Source organism: Suricata suricatta, chromosome 8 (assembly GCF_006229205.1).
Source record: "Suricata suricatta isolate VVHF042 chromosome 8, meerkat_22Aug2017_6uvM2_HiC, whole genome shotgun sequence".
NCBI lineage: Eukaryota > Metazoa > Chordata > Mammalia > Carnivora > Herpestidae > Suricata > Suricata suricatta.
The window spans coordinates 40,798,700-40,811,288 of record NC_043707.1 but is presented as its reverse complement, the minus strand read 5'-3'; the positions used below and the strand labels follow the sequence as shown (position 1 = coordinate 40,811,288).

General features: G+C 47.2%; 1 protein-coding gene and 1 long non-coding RNA gene across 4 annotated transcripts; one reads left to right on the top strand and one right to left on the bottom strand.

Moving 5' to 3' along the window:
- Positions 1-1,550: 1,550 nt before the first annotated feature.
- On the top strand, positions 1,551-6,881 carry CIART (circadian associated repressor of transcription). 3 transcript variants are annotated; one of them, XM_029947909.1, is made up of 6 exons: positions 1,551-1,687; positions 2,207-2,623; positions 2,806-2,881; positions 3,135-3,213; positions 3,321-3,432; positions 6,228-6,881. In XM_029947909.1, exons 2-6 carry the CDS (start codon positions 2,261-2,263, stop codon positions 6,750-6,752), a joined length of 1,155 nt encoding a protein of 384 aa, XP_029803769.1. In that variant the 5' UTR covers positions 1,551-1,687; positions 2,207-2,260; the 3' UTR covers positions 6,753-6,881. The 3 variants fall into 3 exon arrangements, with proteins under 3 accessions (XP_029803769.1, XP_029803770.1, XP_029803771.1); XM_029947910.1 differs by having other exon boundaries at positions 1,561-1,628; XM_029947911.1 differs by lacking the exon at positions 1,551-1,687 and adding an exon at positions 1,717-1,847.
- Positions 6,882-12,042: 5,161 nt separating this feature from the next.
- LOC115299782 lies at positions 12,043-12,537 on the bottom strand. The gene is made up of 2 exons (XR_003912332.1): positions 12,346-12,537; positions 12,043-12,218 (listed from the first exon to the last, which is right to left on the bottom strand). It is a non-coding gene; the product is annotated as an uncharacterized LOC115299782 (long non-coding RNA).
- Between the last annotated feature and the right edge of the window lie 52 nt (positions 12,538-12,589).

Sequence of the window (12,589 nt, the reverse complement as noted above, 5' to 3'; positions counted from 1 at the left end):
TCTGCTCCTCCTCCACTCACACTCTGTCCCCCGCCCCTCAAAAGTAAATAAACATTAATATTTTTTTAAAAGGGTGTTAGGTGGTAATAGAAGTAGAGGGAATAATTAGGACCGTGATTAAACCTGACATTTTGTGAAGAATGGAGAGGAGCACCAACAGACAATTCCTTCTAATTCTTCTATCACCCGGTTTTGAGACTGTGTTTGGGAAGAGAGTTGAGGTTTATGTAGAACACTTTCTCCTTTTTGTAAAATAACCACATTGTTAAACATATGTAAAATATTAAAAACTACTCGGAATAGATTTTTAAAATTCACACCCTCCTCCACTTACACCCCCCACCCCTCACAATGTGCCTTTTCCAGTGCGTAATTAGGGCAGACAGGGACATAGTTTACTTCTTCCTCTATTCTCCAGCCTCTAATCGGAACTGGGCTGCCCCCTTGCGGCCTCTGCGGGTGTCTCAGCTTCAATCAGCAAACCGTCCCAGGCCCCCTGTCCCCTTCTCCGCACTGTACTGTCAGTGCTGCAGGCGGCAGCAAATAGCCCATTCCGGACTCTGTGAACCCTGGACTTTCCACCCTCCCTCCTTCCAAGGCTTTCGAATCTTCTCTAGGGAACAAATAAAGGAAATTAAGGTATCCTCCAGGAAACCAGGGACCCACCCACACTCGGCTCCCTACGTTAGGAAACACAGAATTCAGGGCGCAGGGCCGGAGGAGCCTGGACAGAAATGTCAGGAACAATCGAGTTCGGCTTTGACTTCTACAGTCGTGGCTAAACTGCCATCTGAGCTGGTAACGTGCGTGGCGCGTTATGTAAGGAAAGGGCCGGAGGAGCCGCCCCAGTGAGAGTCTAGGAGAGGACGCGGTGTTCTCGGCGGCAGTCCCCACCCTCCTCACCCAGCAGGGCAGGAGGCACCCAACTTGTAGACGGAGGAGGCGGGGAGGGGGAACCAGAGACCGGAGAGTCACGAGGGCCGCGCGACCGAGAGGGAGCGAGGATACACAGTAGGTACAACCGTTCTCCCACACACGTTGCAGCCCCAAGTCGCTGATGGTTTCCACGTGCTGCCCTCGAGAGCGGAGGCGCTCGAACCCGAGGGAAGATAAGGGCGGGGAGGGGGGGGGTTGTCGGTTACCGAGGAGAAGCCCGGAGTCCCACACACCAAGACGCGCGCCTCGCGTCACACGACCAGTATGTGCACCCCAATCGCACGCCTCCTGCCCACTACCAGCCTATTTAAGACCACGGGCTCCGCCCTTTTCCACTCTTCCACCCGCCTCCTCTCCTTCTCACCGGGTCCGGGTCGCGAGCCGCATGTAGGGGCGGACCACGGAACCTTCCCTCCTAGCCAATCGGCACCTAACTGGGTCTCTATTGGCCGAGCCCCTTGTAGGCTGTGGCAAATGGGATGTGAAATTCCGGAAAGAGAGTCACGTGCCGCCGGCTAGACAACCAATGAAGGGCTGAGGTCTGTGTACGCCGGGGGAAGGCACGTGCCCGGCCGCACGTGTCCGGGAGGGGGAAGGGGCGGAACCCAGTGGGAGAGAGGCGGAGGTGGGGAGCCGAGAGCTGTAGAGTTGGAGAAGCCGGAGGCAGCCTGGGCAGAGCCGACCCGACGCTGGTGAGGAGGCGTGTAGGACGAGGAAGCCACCGGCGCTGGAGAGTCAGACCCCCGGGACAGTAGGTTTAGGGAGCGAACCACAATTTGGTATTGGGAGGGATGACATCACGTGGCAAGCGCGACCGTAGAGTGTCCTGGTGCAGGGATCCGGATCGGAAAGATCGGAAAGGGGCGGGAGGTTTCTGTGCGGAGCGGTCCGTAGGGACCTAGGGTCACTAGGTGGGTTCGGTTACACGGCTTACCGGCAGCCCTTAGTGCGGGCTTAGGCTGGGAACAGACCTGGTGAACAACTGTTCGCTGTTCGAGGTGGGGAGGGGGAAGGTGTCAAGTCAGGTAATTTACTCTGAACAGAGGGAGGTAAGAACAGAGTCTGTGTCTGCTCTGCGGAGGTCATGGGGGGCAGTCCAGGTGAGGGGGGCAGGCAGAGGAGCTGGTATTTTCTATCGGCTCTGAGACAGGTCATACTGGGGAGGAGAGAAGAGGTGTTATCATACCATGCAGTACACCCCAGTCTCCCGCCCATTCCCTAATTTTCAGATTATGGTTACATGCTCCCTCGCTTTGCCTTTCGGTTGCAGGTCCCGATCTCTGGGTACTCAGGGAGCAGCTCTCCAGCCTCTGCTTCGGAACCTATGGATTCTCCGTCTAGCGTTTCTTCCTGTTCGTCCTATTCTCTGTCTTCCTCTTTTTCCACCTCCCCAGTGAACAGTGACTTTGGATTCCCCTCCGATAGTGAGGGGAAGGACAAGGGGGCCCATAGACCCAGGCCAGACACTGTGGGGCAGAGGGGAGGCTCTCGGCCCCGGCCCGGTCCTGTCCGCCGCAGGCAACGTCCCAAGGTTTCCCGAAAACAGCATACCTCTCACTTGGAACAGCGGGGCTCGGCCTCTCCTCTGGCAGGATCAGGGGTCAAAAGATCAAGAGATGGTGAATTACAGAAAACTGTAAACATCCAGGGCTGTGTCACAGAAGGAGACCTGCTTTTTGCGCAGAAGGTAAGAAAGAGCAGGGGAAAGGAGATGATGCCAGAATAGCTTAGCACCCAGAGGGTTTGTTAGCACGTGTGAAGACAATACTGGTTCCCAGATCTAGGCTTGGGGGGTGGGGGGGGGGGAATAACAGTACTGGTGTGGGCCAGTCCCAGCCCTCCAGTAGCCTTTGTCCTGTTTGCCTACAGTGTAAAGAGCTCCAAGGTTTCATCCTCCCTCTCACAAACCTACTGGATGGGCTGAAGATGGGTCGATTTGAGAGAGGTAACTATTTGATGAGTAGCAATTATTTGGGCCAGGTTTCTCTGTCTCTCTCTCTGTTAATGTTTTAAATGTGTATATTTCTTAAATCTTTGTGTTTAAAGCTTTATTTCTTTTAAGTTTTTTCATTATTCCTTTTGAGCATTTGTGATTTAATTTCTTTAGGTGGATCTGTTTTAACCGTGTTCTGTCTTTCTGTCACCTGACGTAAGTTCTTGCATCTCATCCCTTCATGTATTTTTCTCCGTGGCCCCAGGACTGAGCAGTTTCCAGCAGAGTGTGGCAATGGACAGGATCCAGCGTATTGTGGGTGTTTTGCAGAAGCCCCAGATGGGGTGAGTTGCCCTGGTTCTTTCCTCAGTATCCTCAGTAAAAAGATCTCTACAATCCTGTCTTGTTGCCTTGTTCACACTTGATGGCTTTTTAAATGTGTCTCTCACAGGGAGCGTTACCTAGGAACCTTGCTCCAGGTGGAAGGGATGTTAAAGACTTGGTTTCCTCATATAGCGGCTCAGGAGTCACCCTTGGGTAAAGGCAGGCACGTGCTGACCAGGGTAAGAACTTGTCAGCATGTGGGAGAGGTGGGGAAATGAAAAGATGAAGTGTACATGCAGCAATGGGTTCCTTCTGTTTTCTTCTAAGTCTTTCTCTTTCCCAGTAAATTTCTTTTCACAAGAGGGAATGCCTAACCTTCCTTCGTGGTCTTGATCCTTATATGGATTTTGTTGTATTTTGTTTGTATCACTACAAAGAATTCCATGAATGGGCACCTAGGTAGTTCAGTCAGTTAAGCATCAAGAGTTTTGGTCTCACCTCAGGTCTTGATCTCAGGGTCATGAGTTTGAGCCCCATGTTGGGCTCTATGCTGGACATAGAACCTACTTAAAAAAAAAAGACCTCTGTGAAGTTTAATCTTGTTCCTTATGTTGCAGCTTCTTTGCTTTCTGCATGGCTACAGAAGACTTTTTATTTATTTTTATTTTTTTAATGTTTTTTATCTATTTTTGAGAGACAGAGAGAGACAGTGCGAGCAGGGGAGCGTCAGAGAGGGAGACACAGAATCTGAAGCAGGCTCAGGCTCTGAGCTGTCAGCACAGAGCCCAACGTAGGGCTTGAACCCACGAACCGTGAGATCATGACCTAAGCTGAAGCCAGATGCTCAACTGACTGAGCCACCTAGGCACCCCCAGAGGACTTTTTAAAAATACTTTTTTTTAATTTTTAATTTATTTTTGAGAGAGAGAGACACACACACAGAGTGTGAGTAGGGGAGGGGCAGAGAGAGAGAGGGAGACACAGAATCTGAAGCAGGCTCCAGGCTCTCAGCTGTCAGCACAGAGCCCGCTGTGGGGCTCGAACCCACGAACTGCGAGATCATGACCTGAGCTGAAGTCGGCCGCTTAACCGACTGAGCCACCCAGGTGCCCCAAAAATACTTTTAAAAAAATATTTATTTTTGAGAAAGAAAGAGCACATGCACACACATGTAGGGAGAGGGAGATAGCACAGAGCCTGACTTGGGGCTCGAACTCAAGAGCCACGGGGTCACAACCTGAGCTGAAGTCAGAGGCTTAACCAACTGAGCCGCCCATGCACCCCTATAGAAGGCTTTTGATCTGGCCAAATGAGTTATGCAGTAAGAGTCCTTAGTTTTTCTTTACAAGTCCTTTCTCTTCTGCTGCCCTAAAACCCTTCCCTTCTCCCGCTTTTTATTCCTACCTTGTACCTCACCTTCTGGAAGCGTGGGTTTCAGGGACTGGTCATAACAAGCACATCACTGAGAGGGGAGGAGGGCGGCTATGGGACTCCCATCGAAGCAGTGTTGGATAGATTCCTAGACTTAGTGTGGAAGTGACCTTTTTTTTAAAGTATTTATTTATTTTTGAGAGAGAGAGAGAGAGAGAGAGACACCGCACAAACTTTGGGGAGGGGCAGAGAAAGAATCCCAAGCAGACTTCACACTGTCAGCACAGAGCCCTATGCAGGGTTCGATCTCACAGAGCCATGAGACCATGAACTGAGCTGAAATCAAGAGTTGGCCACTTAATCATCAGAGCCACCCAGGCGCCCCTGCCCCTGAAAGTGACCTATTTTTTTGTGCCTTCAAACAACAGTGTGTTTATGGGGTACTCAAATGATGGGAAGGGGAAAGTCTCCTATAGGTAGTGGACAGTCCTTGTTTTCAATCAACCACAATTATTATTGCTGTGGGAATAGCTCATTTAAAAATAAGCAGAGGGGGGCCAGGTAGCTCAGTCAGCTAAGCCTCCAGCTCAGGTCATGATCTCACTGTTTGTGAGATGGAGCCCCAAGTCAGGCTCAGTGCTGACAGCGTGGAGCCTACCTGGGATTCTCTCTTTCCCTCTCTCTGCCCCTCCCCTGCTTGTGTGTGCAGTGTGCATGCGCTCTCTATCTCCTCTCTCATGATAAATACAACAAAACAATTTAAAAAGATAAGTAGGAGGATTCTTGCCTGCATATTTTTAAACAATTTTTTAAAGTTTATTCATTTATTTTGAGCGAGAGAGCACGAGTAGGGTAGGAGCAGAGAGAGGGAGAGAGAACTCTAAGCAGCCTCCACACTATCAGTACAGAGGCTGACACAGGACTCAAACTCACAAACTATGAGATCATGACCTGAGTCAAGATTGAGAGCCAGAGGCTTGGGGCGCCTGAGTGGCTCAGTCGTTTAAGCATCCAACTTCATTCAGCTAGGGTATGATCTCACGGTTTGTGGGTTTGAGCCCCATGTCAGGCTCTCTGCTGACAGCTCTGAGCAAGGAGCCTGCTTTGAATTCTGTCTCTGTCTCTGTCTTTCTCTCTTTCCCTGCTCTTCTCCAATTCATGTTTTCTCTCTCAAAAACTGAATAAACATTAAAAAAATTTTTAAAAAAGAGTTGGATGCTCACCCGACAGAGCCACCCAGGCACCCCATTGCCTGCATATGTCATATCATTTTGTATTTCTTAAGCAATTCAACCAAGGGAAATTAAAAATTTAAATATACAAACTGAGAAATGATTCTAATTAAAAATAGACTTGAAAAACAAGTTCTAAAATGAGTTATTTTATAAATAGTGAGACCCTAGGGGACTGTTTTATTTTGCCCGCCTGGATGTCTAGTGTTTGATATAGTATGTGGTACATAGCAGACTTTTGAGTATTTGTCAAGTAAGTGAAAGTATAATTAGGTTACTAAAACTTACTTAATCATGGCCTGCCAGGAAATGATCTGTTGCCTGAAACAAGGTATGTTTGCCTTGCAGACAGAAGAAAAGTTTGAAGCAACCAAGTGGACTTAATCTGAAAGCTCTCTTAACATATTTATCTCTTGTCTCCCCCACCCTAGCATTTTCCAAGCCACCACGGTTATCCTGCTCCTTCCTCTCCGGCATCTCCCATGGGAAAGATGGACCAGACACAGCTAGGACATCTAGTGTTGAAATCAAAGCAGCCTTGGCGCCTCATGGAGTGGCCAGCTGTGCACCTCACTTGGACTCACACCACCCCGATTTGCAACCCCCCTCTCGGCTCCCCAGGTAGCCTTTCCCTTAGTCAGGGACCTTTAGGCACTGGAGCCAGCTTCGGTGTTATCCTTGTCGTCCAGCATGGCACACAGCCCTTCACCCACTCCGCCCCAACCACTCCAGTTCTGCCTACTATAGCATCTCCTGTCATCCCCAGTGATCCCAAGAAACTCTCGGGAGGGGGACCTCATTGCCACAGTTTGCCAGTGAGTCTGCCATTGGACCGGAGCTGTACCCCATCCCATCCTGGTCCACCCGCTGTGGCCAGAGCGATGACCGTGGGACCTCTCCAGCAGATGAGAAGCCATCCTTCGGTTGCTCCCAATGTCCATTCTCTCAACCCCTAACCTAGGACTTGAGACTGTGGTTTCTAATTTGTGTAAATATAGGTCTCATATATATTTTTTACTTTTAATGTGTGCATTTGTGTTGAGGGAAGAGAAATCCTTTTTGATTAAAGACATTTTATACCTAAACAGTTTGTTGATTGGAGAAAATTTAAACCTTTTGCCTCAAATACCAGTATTTATTCTCTAAGCAGCAGGAAAGAAGAAAGGGGATGGGAATGTTTGCAAACACAAGCTTGTTAGAAGTCTGAATGGGGTGAGGGAAGTCCAGTGGAGAGGAAAAGGGACTCTATTGTTGGCTTCCTAGGGACCACCCTTGGGACAGTTGCAGGGTTCAGAATTGGGCTTGTGTGTTCATTTAGTCTCAGAGACTAGCGCATTTCCTTTGTGTCTCTCACTTTTGAAATCTTCTAGCTGGCCCGGACTAGCAGGTTCTTCTGCTCCGGGATAGCTCTTTGCTTTGATAGGAACTACTGATGCTTGTGGATAAATGCATACATAATCTACTGCTGCCCGAGGAGGGACACCTGAGCCAGAACAACCTATGTAGTTGCTAGTTTTGAAGAGGAAGGGGTGCCCTGGAACTGTCAGAATGGTGAGTCCACTGAGAAAGAGGCCATATCCTTATTCAAAAGGCTGGAGCTGCTAAATGTATGCAAGACTAAGGAAGGCTGCCCAGTGTTCTCAGGAGGCCACAATGAAGGCTGTAAATGTACCTACATCTACCTTTCTCTCTGTGTCACTCTCACTTCTTTGTCCCAGTGACCACCAAAACCATGGCTTCTCCCCTCCAAAACCTTGGCAATGTGCCAGATGACTCAATCATTTTCATTATTGTTATTGGCTCCTTAGCATGTTTCTTACATGTGGTTATCCATCTTTCCACCATTCCTCAAGTCTTCTGTTCTTAGGGAAGAATTGTCTCTTGATTGAATTCAGAAAGCATGCCCTCCCTTCTAAGACCAACCACTCAATTTGGGCTCTTGATTACCTTTTTCCTCTGGAATGTTTGATGTATCATTTATCCCCCTCTTTATCTTGTAACTCCACTTTGTTCTTGAATTATTAATTAATTTATTCCTCCCGCAAGTGGGGTCAATTCTTCCCCTTCTGGAAAACGTCTCTTGAATCTGATTGTCCTCTTTCTTATATTTTCTTCATAATTTTAAAAGTTTATTTACTTATTTTTGAGAGAGGGGCAGGAGAGGCAGACAAAGAGGGAGAGAATCCCAAATAGGCTCCATGCCCAGCACAGAGCCCAGTGTGGGGCTTGATCTCCTGACCATGAGATCATGACCTGAGCCAAAACCTGACAACAGTCAGATACCCAACCGACTGAGCCACCAAGGTGCCCCATTTTCTCCATATTTTTGATAGTCTAATCTTTCTGACTCCTGGGGCACCTGGGTGGCTCAGTCAGTTAAGTGTCTGACTTCAGCTTAGGTCATGATCTCATGGCTGGTGGGTTCAAGCCCCGCATCAGGCTCTGTGCTGACAGTTCAGAGCCTGAAGCCTGCTTCAGATTCTGTGTCTCCCTCTCTCTCTCTGCCCCTTCCCTGCTCATATTCTTTTTCTCTCTCAAAAATAAAAATTAAGAAAATTTAGGGGCGCCTGGGTGTCTCAGTCAGTTAAGCGTCCGACTTCGGCTCAGGTCATGATCTCACGGTTCGTGGGTTCGAGCCCCGCATCGGGCTCTGTGCTGACAGCTAGCTCAGAGCCTGGAGCCTGCTTCAGATTCTTTGTCTCCCTCTCTCACTGACCCTGTCCTGCTCATGCGGTCTCTGTCTGTCTCTCAAAAATAAATTAAAAAAAAAAAAGAAAAGAAAATTTAATCTTTCCAACTCCTGCCACTTACTCCTTAGCCTCCTACAGCTGAGCTACTACCACTCTAACGCCCCTTCCAGAGTCACTATCTCACAGAACAGAAATTCTAAGGTAGCTTCCATCAAGTCCATAGCTAGATCCAGGGTCCTTTACAAAAGCTGTGCACCTCCTGCTCTCGCAGCGTCTGACACCCCTAAGGCCGTCTCCTGAAACCCACATCCCCTGGGTTCCATGGCCGCACACTATCCTAATTCTCTTACCTACCTGGCAGCGACTTCTGTATCTCTGAATGGCTCCACTTCTGCCCGCTCTAGAATGTGGGCATTCATTCAGGCTCAGTCCTTGCTTCTTTTCTCTCACTACATACTTTCACGTAAAGGTTTCACCTTCCATGGCTTTAATTATTACCTCAACTCTGAAGACTCCTAAAGCTCCATCTCTAGTCCCCATAGTTCCCACAGAAGATATAATGAACATCTACATTTCTGCTGAACAGTTCCGTTGACATGTTACTAACACCTAAATATTATTGAAAATGTCAGCCTTTCAGAACCAACAGGTATCACTCAACCTCCTTTTTAGACAAGGAAACTTAGGTGGCTTGTACAAGACCACACAACGTGTGGTACAGAATTCTCAGTTTCCAGTCTCGTGCGTTTTCCAGTGGTCACCAATCAAAATACCATCTTCCCTTTAAAGATGTAATGTTCTGCCTTTTTATACTGTTAACGCTGTCTATGCTACCATCGTTTTTCTAGATAACTAAACATAAAACTTGGTGCCGTTCAGTCAACATATCTTTTTTAGTATTTATTTATTTTGAGAGACAGAGAGAATGCAAGTGTGAGCAGGGGGAGGGGCAGAGAGAGGGAGAGAAAATCCGACTGCAGCCCAACTTGGGCTCAGTGAGTTCATGACCTGAGCGGAATTCGAAAGTCAGACACAACCAAATAAGCCACCCAGGTGCCCCATCACCAAATCCTTATTGTGTATTTGGAATGTCTTTTTTTTTAAGTTTAATTATTTATTTTGAGAGAGAGTACATGCATCTGAGGGAGGGGGCAGGGAGAGAGAATCCCAAGCAGGTTCTGTGCTGTCAGCACAGAGCCTGATGCTGGGCTTGAAATTAGGAACCATGAGATCATGACCTGGCTGAAATCAAGAGTCAGATATTTAACTGACTAAGCCACTCAGGCACCCCTTGGAATGTCTCTTAAAATCTACTTTTTCTTGGCCATGTCATCACCACATCTTTGGCCTAAACGGTAACTATAGCAATAGTCTCTCTTACCTCTAATCCCTTCTCACTGGTAACCAGATTACTTTTTATAGAACAGTCTTGAATATTATTTCCTATTCAGATCCTTCAATGGCTCCTCAGTGCTTGGAGAAGAAAGTTCAAAGCCTTTCAAAGTCTTTGTTTCTCCACCTGCTCCCCTAATTGATCCCTTTGTTTACTTTTATATTTGCCCTTGAACACTGTAAGACTTTTTATTTTTAGCTCTAAACTCTAATTCACATTGTTTACCTTGCCTGGCCTTTCCTGTTTCTATTAACTAAACCCTACCATTCTTTTTTTTTTAAATTTTTTAATGTTTTATTTATTTTTGATACAGAGAGAGAGAGCATGAGAGGGGGAAGGGCAGAGAGAGAAGGAGACACAGAACCTGATGCAGGCTCCAGGCTCTGAGCTAGCTGTCAGCACAGAGCCTGACGCGAGGCTAGGACCCACGAACGTGAGATCAGATCTGAGCCGAAGTTGGAGGCTTAACCGACTGAGTCACCCAGGTGCCCCTAAACTCTACCATTCTTTAAGTGACCAAGTCAAGTCCTTCTCCCAACACTTACAGGCTGCCTTTGGCCCTTTACTCCATCAAATGAGATCATGCACTTAAAGTGCCCAAAGTGCCCGTACAAGGTTTGGTTTATAGCAGAGACTCTCAAAAATGTTATGTTCCCTCTTTCATTTTAAAAATAATTTTATATTTTATCCCATATAAATCCCATAACAAATTTTGTGTGACTGAGGGCAGATATTAGCACAGATAAGGAAAGAGACTAAGCATTTAAGAGTTGGGGCACTTGGGTGGCTAAGTCAAGACCCGGACTCTCTGTTTTGGTCATGGTCTAATGGTTTTGTGGGTTTGAGCCCTGTGCCAGGCTCTGCACTGACAGTGTGGATCCTGCATGGGATTTTCTCTCTCCCTCTCACTCTGCCCCTTCCCCCACTCACACTGCCTCTGTCTCAAAATAGATAAGCTTAAAAAAAAAAAGTTAGGAGTAAGCAAGAGCCAATCAGACAGTAAATATTTTAGGCTCTGTTCCAACTACCCAAGTCTGCTATCGTAACCCAAAGCAGCCATATCTAATACTTAAAACTAATGAGCACAAGGTGTTCCAATAAAGTTTTATTTACAAAAATGAGTGGCACTGGATTTGACTTATAGGCAATAGGTTGGAGACTAATGGTTTAAGTGACGTAGGACATGTGAGTACCAGAATTTGGATAGAAATTAGATCTCTTGACTTTTAATCCAGTGGTTTTGCATCATGTTATCCTGTTGCCTATATAATTTAATTTACATAATTTGCACTTATCATACGCTAATTTGTTTTACTATTTAACTTTCATGTCTACCATACTGTGTTCTGGTGGTCCAAGAGGCACTGGAATGGTATCAAAAACACCTAACAGAGTCGATATTGAATCAAGGTTTGTTTATAAGCATAATGATGTCCCAGAGTAGCTCTATTTTGGTACTTTGAACATGGTTTCATTTGAACCAGTCTTTTGTTTTTTGGCAGTTCTATTAGCGTAACTGATGAGGGTGTGTGTGCAGGTGCATGCTTCCGCGTTTTAGGGGAAGTACGCAAGAACCTTCCTAACACAAGTACCCGCTTATGTATCTTTCTTCTTTTAAGCCTTTCCCGACTGTTTTCCAGTAGCCCCTAGATCTGAATTTATATGAATAACCGCAAATGGATATGTAGGAGTAACATACAAACAAAATAAAAGCTGTTTTCACTGGGAAGAAGAAAGATAGATGTTTCTACTAGGTCTCACTCGGAGGCAAAGGGATAGAAGTCGACATCAAAGAGTCTTCAATTCAGGGTACTGGGCAGGCTCGGTCCGTGGAACATGCGACTGGATCTCGGGATTGTGGGTTCCAACCCCAAGGTCCGTGTGGAGATTGCTTAAGAATAAAATCTTTTTTTAATGTTTTATTTATTTTTGATACAGAGAGAGACAGAGCATGAGAGGGGGAGGGGCAGAGAGAGAAGGAGATACAGAAGTGGAAGCAGGCTCCAGGCTCTGAGCTAGCTGTCAGCACAGAGCCTGACGCGGGGCTCGAACCCAGGAACGTGAGATCTGACCTGAGCCGAAGTCGGAGGCTTAACCGACTGAGCCACCCAGGCGCCCCAAGAATAAAATCTTAAAAAAAAAAAAGTCTTCGATTTTAAAACCTGCAGGTGTTTCCCAGTTCTTTATTTCGTAATTTCACTTTATGTAGTGAAATGCCTGGGCAGATGATTTTTATAGGAAACGCATGGCTTGTTCATTTCTTTCCTTGAGTTTTTAAGTGGATGAGGGGTTTGAAGCTGGTTTTTTTCTCGGAGGACAGATCTCAAAGCATCTGTGTCCTTTGAGAAAACAGGAAGCGTGCTCAGGAAGCTTTGCCTACTTCTCTCATTTTTCTTCCAGAAAAAGAAATGCCTTACATATCTAGGACAGACTGGATAGGATTTAGGGGCTCGGAATCGCGCTCACCTCAGACCTGCAGGGCGGGGCAGACGAGGAACCAGCTTTGCAGGGACTTTAAGACCACCAGCATTGTGCTCGGTCAGGTGTACAGTCCGGGGCAGAGGCTGGGGGAATCTGACGAGAGGGGGCGCAGGGGAGCAGTCGACTCCGCCGGAAACAATGTTGCCATGGTTTCTACGTAGGTGTTTTGTTCGGCTTTCCCCCCATCCCCTCTTTCCGGCCGGGACATCGTCGCTCGGCGCAGGAGATG

Excerpts from the sequence above, each read along its gene's own strand:
- CIART (XM_029947909.1), top strand. The coding sequence starts at position 2,261 with ATGGATTCTCCGTCTAGCGTTTCTTCCTGTTCGTCCTATTCTCTGTCT. Across the intron at positions 2,624-2,805 it reads ACCTGCTTTTTGCGCAGAAG|TGTAAAGAGCTCCAAGGTTT; the intron begins GTAAGAAAGAGC and ends GTTTGCCTACAG. Across the intron at positions 2,882-3,134 it reads GATGGGTCGATTTGAGAGAG|GACTGAGCAGTTTCCAGCAG; the intron begins GTAACTATTTGA and ends CCGTGGCCCCAG.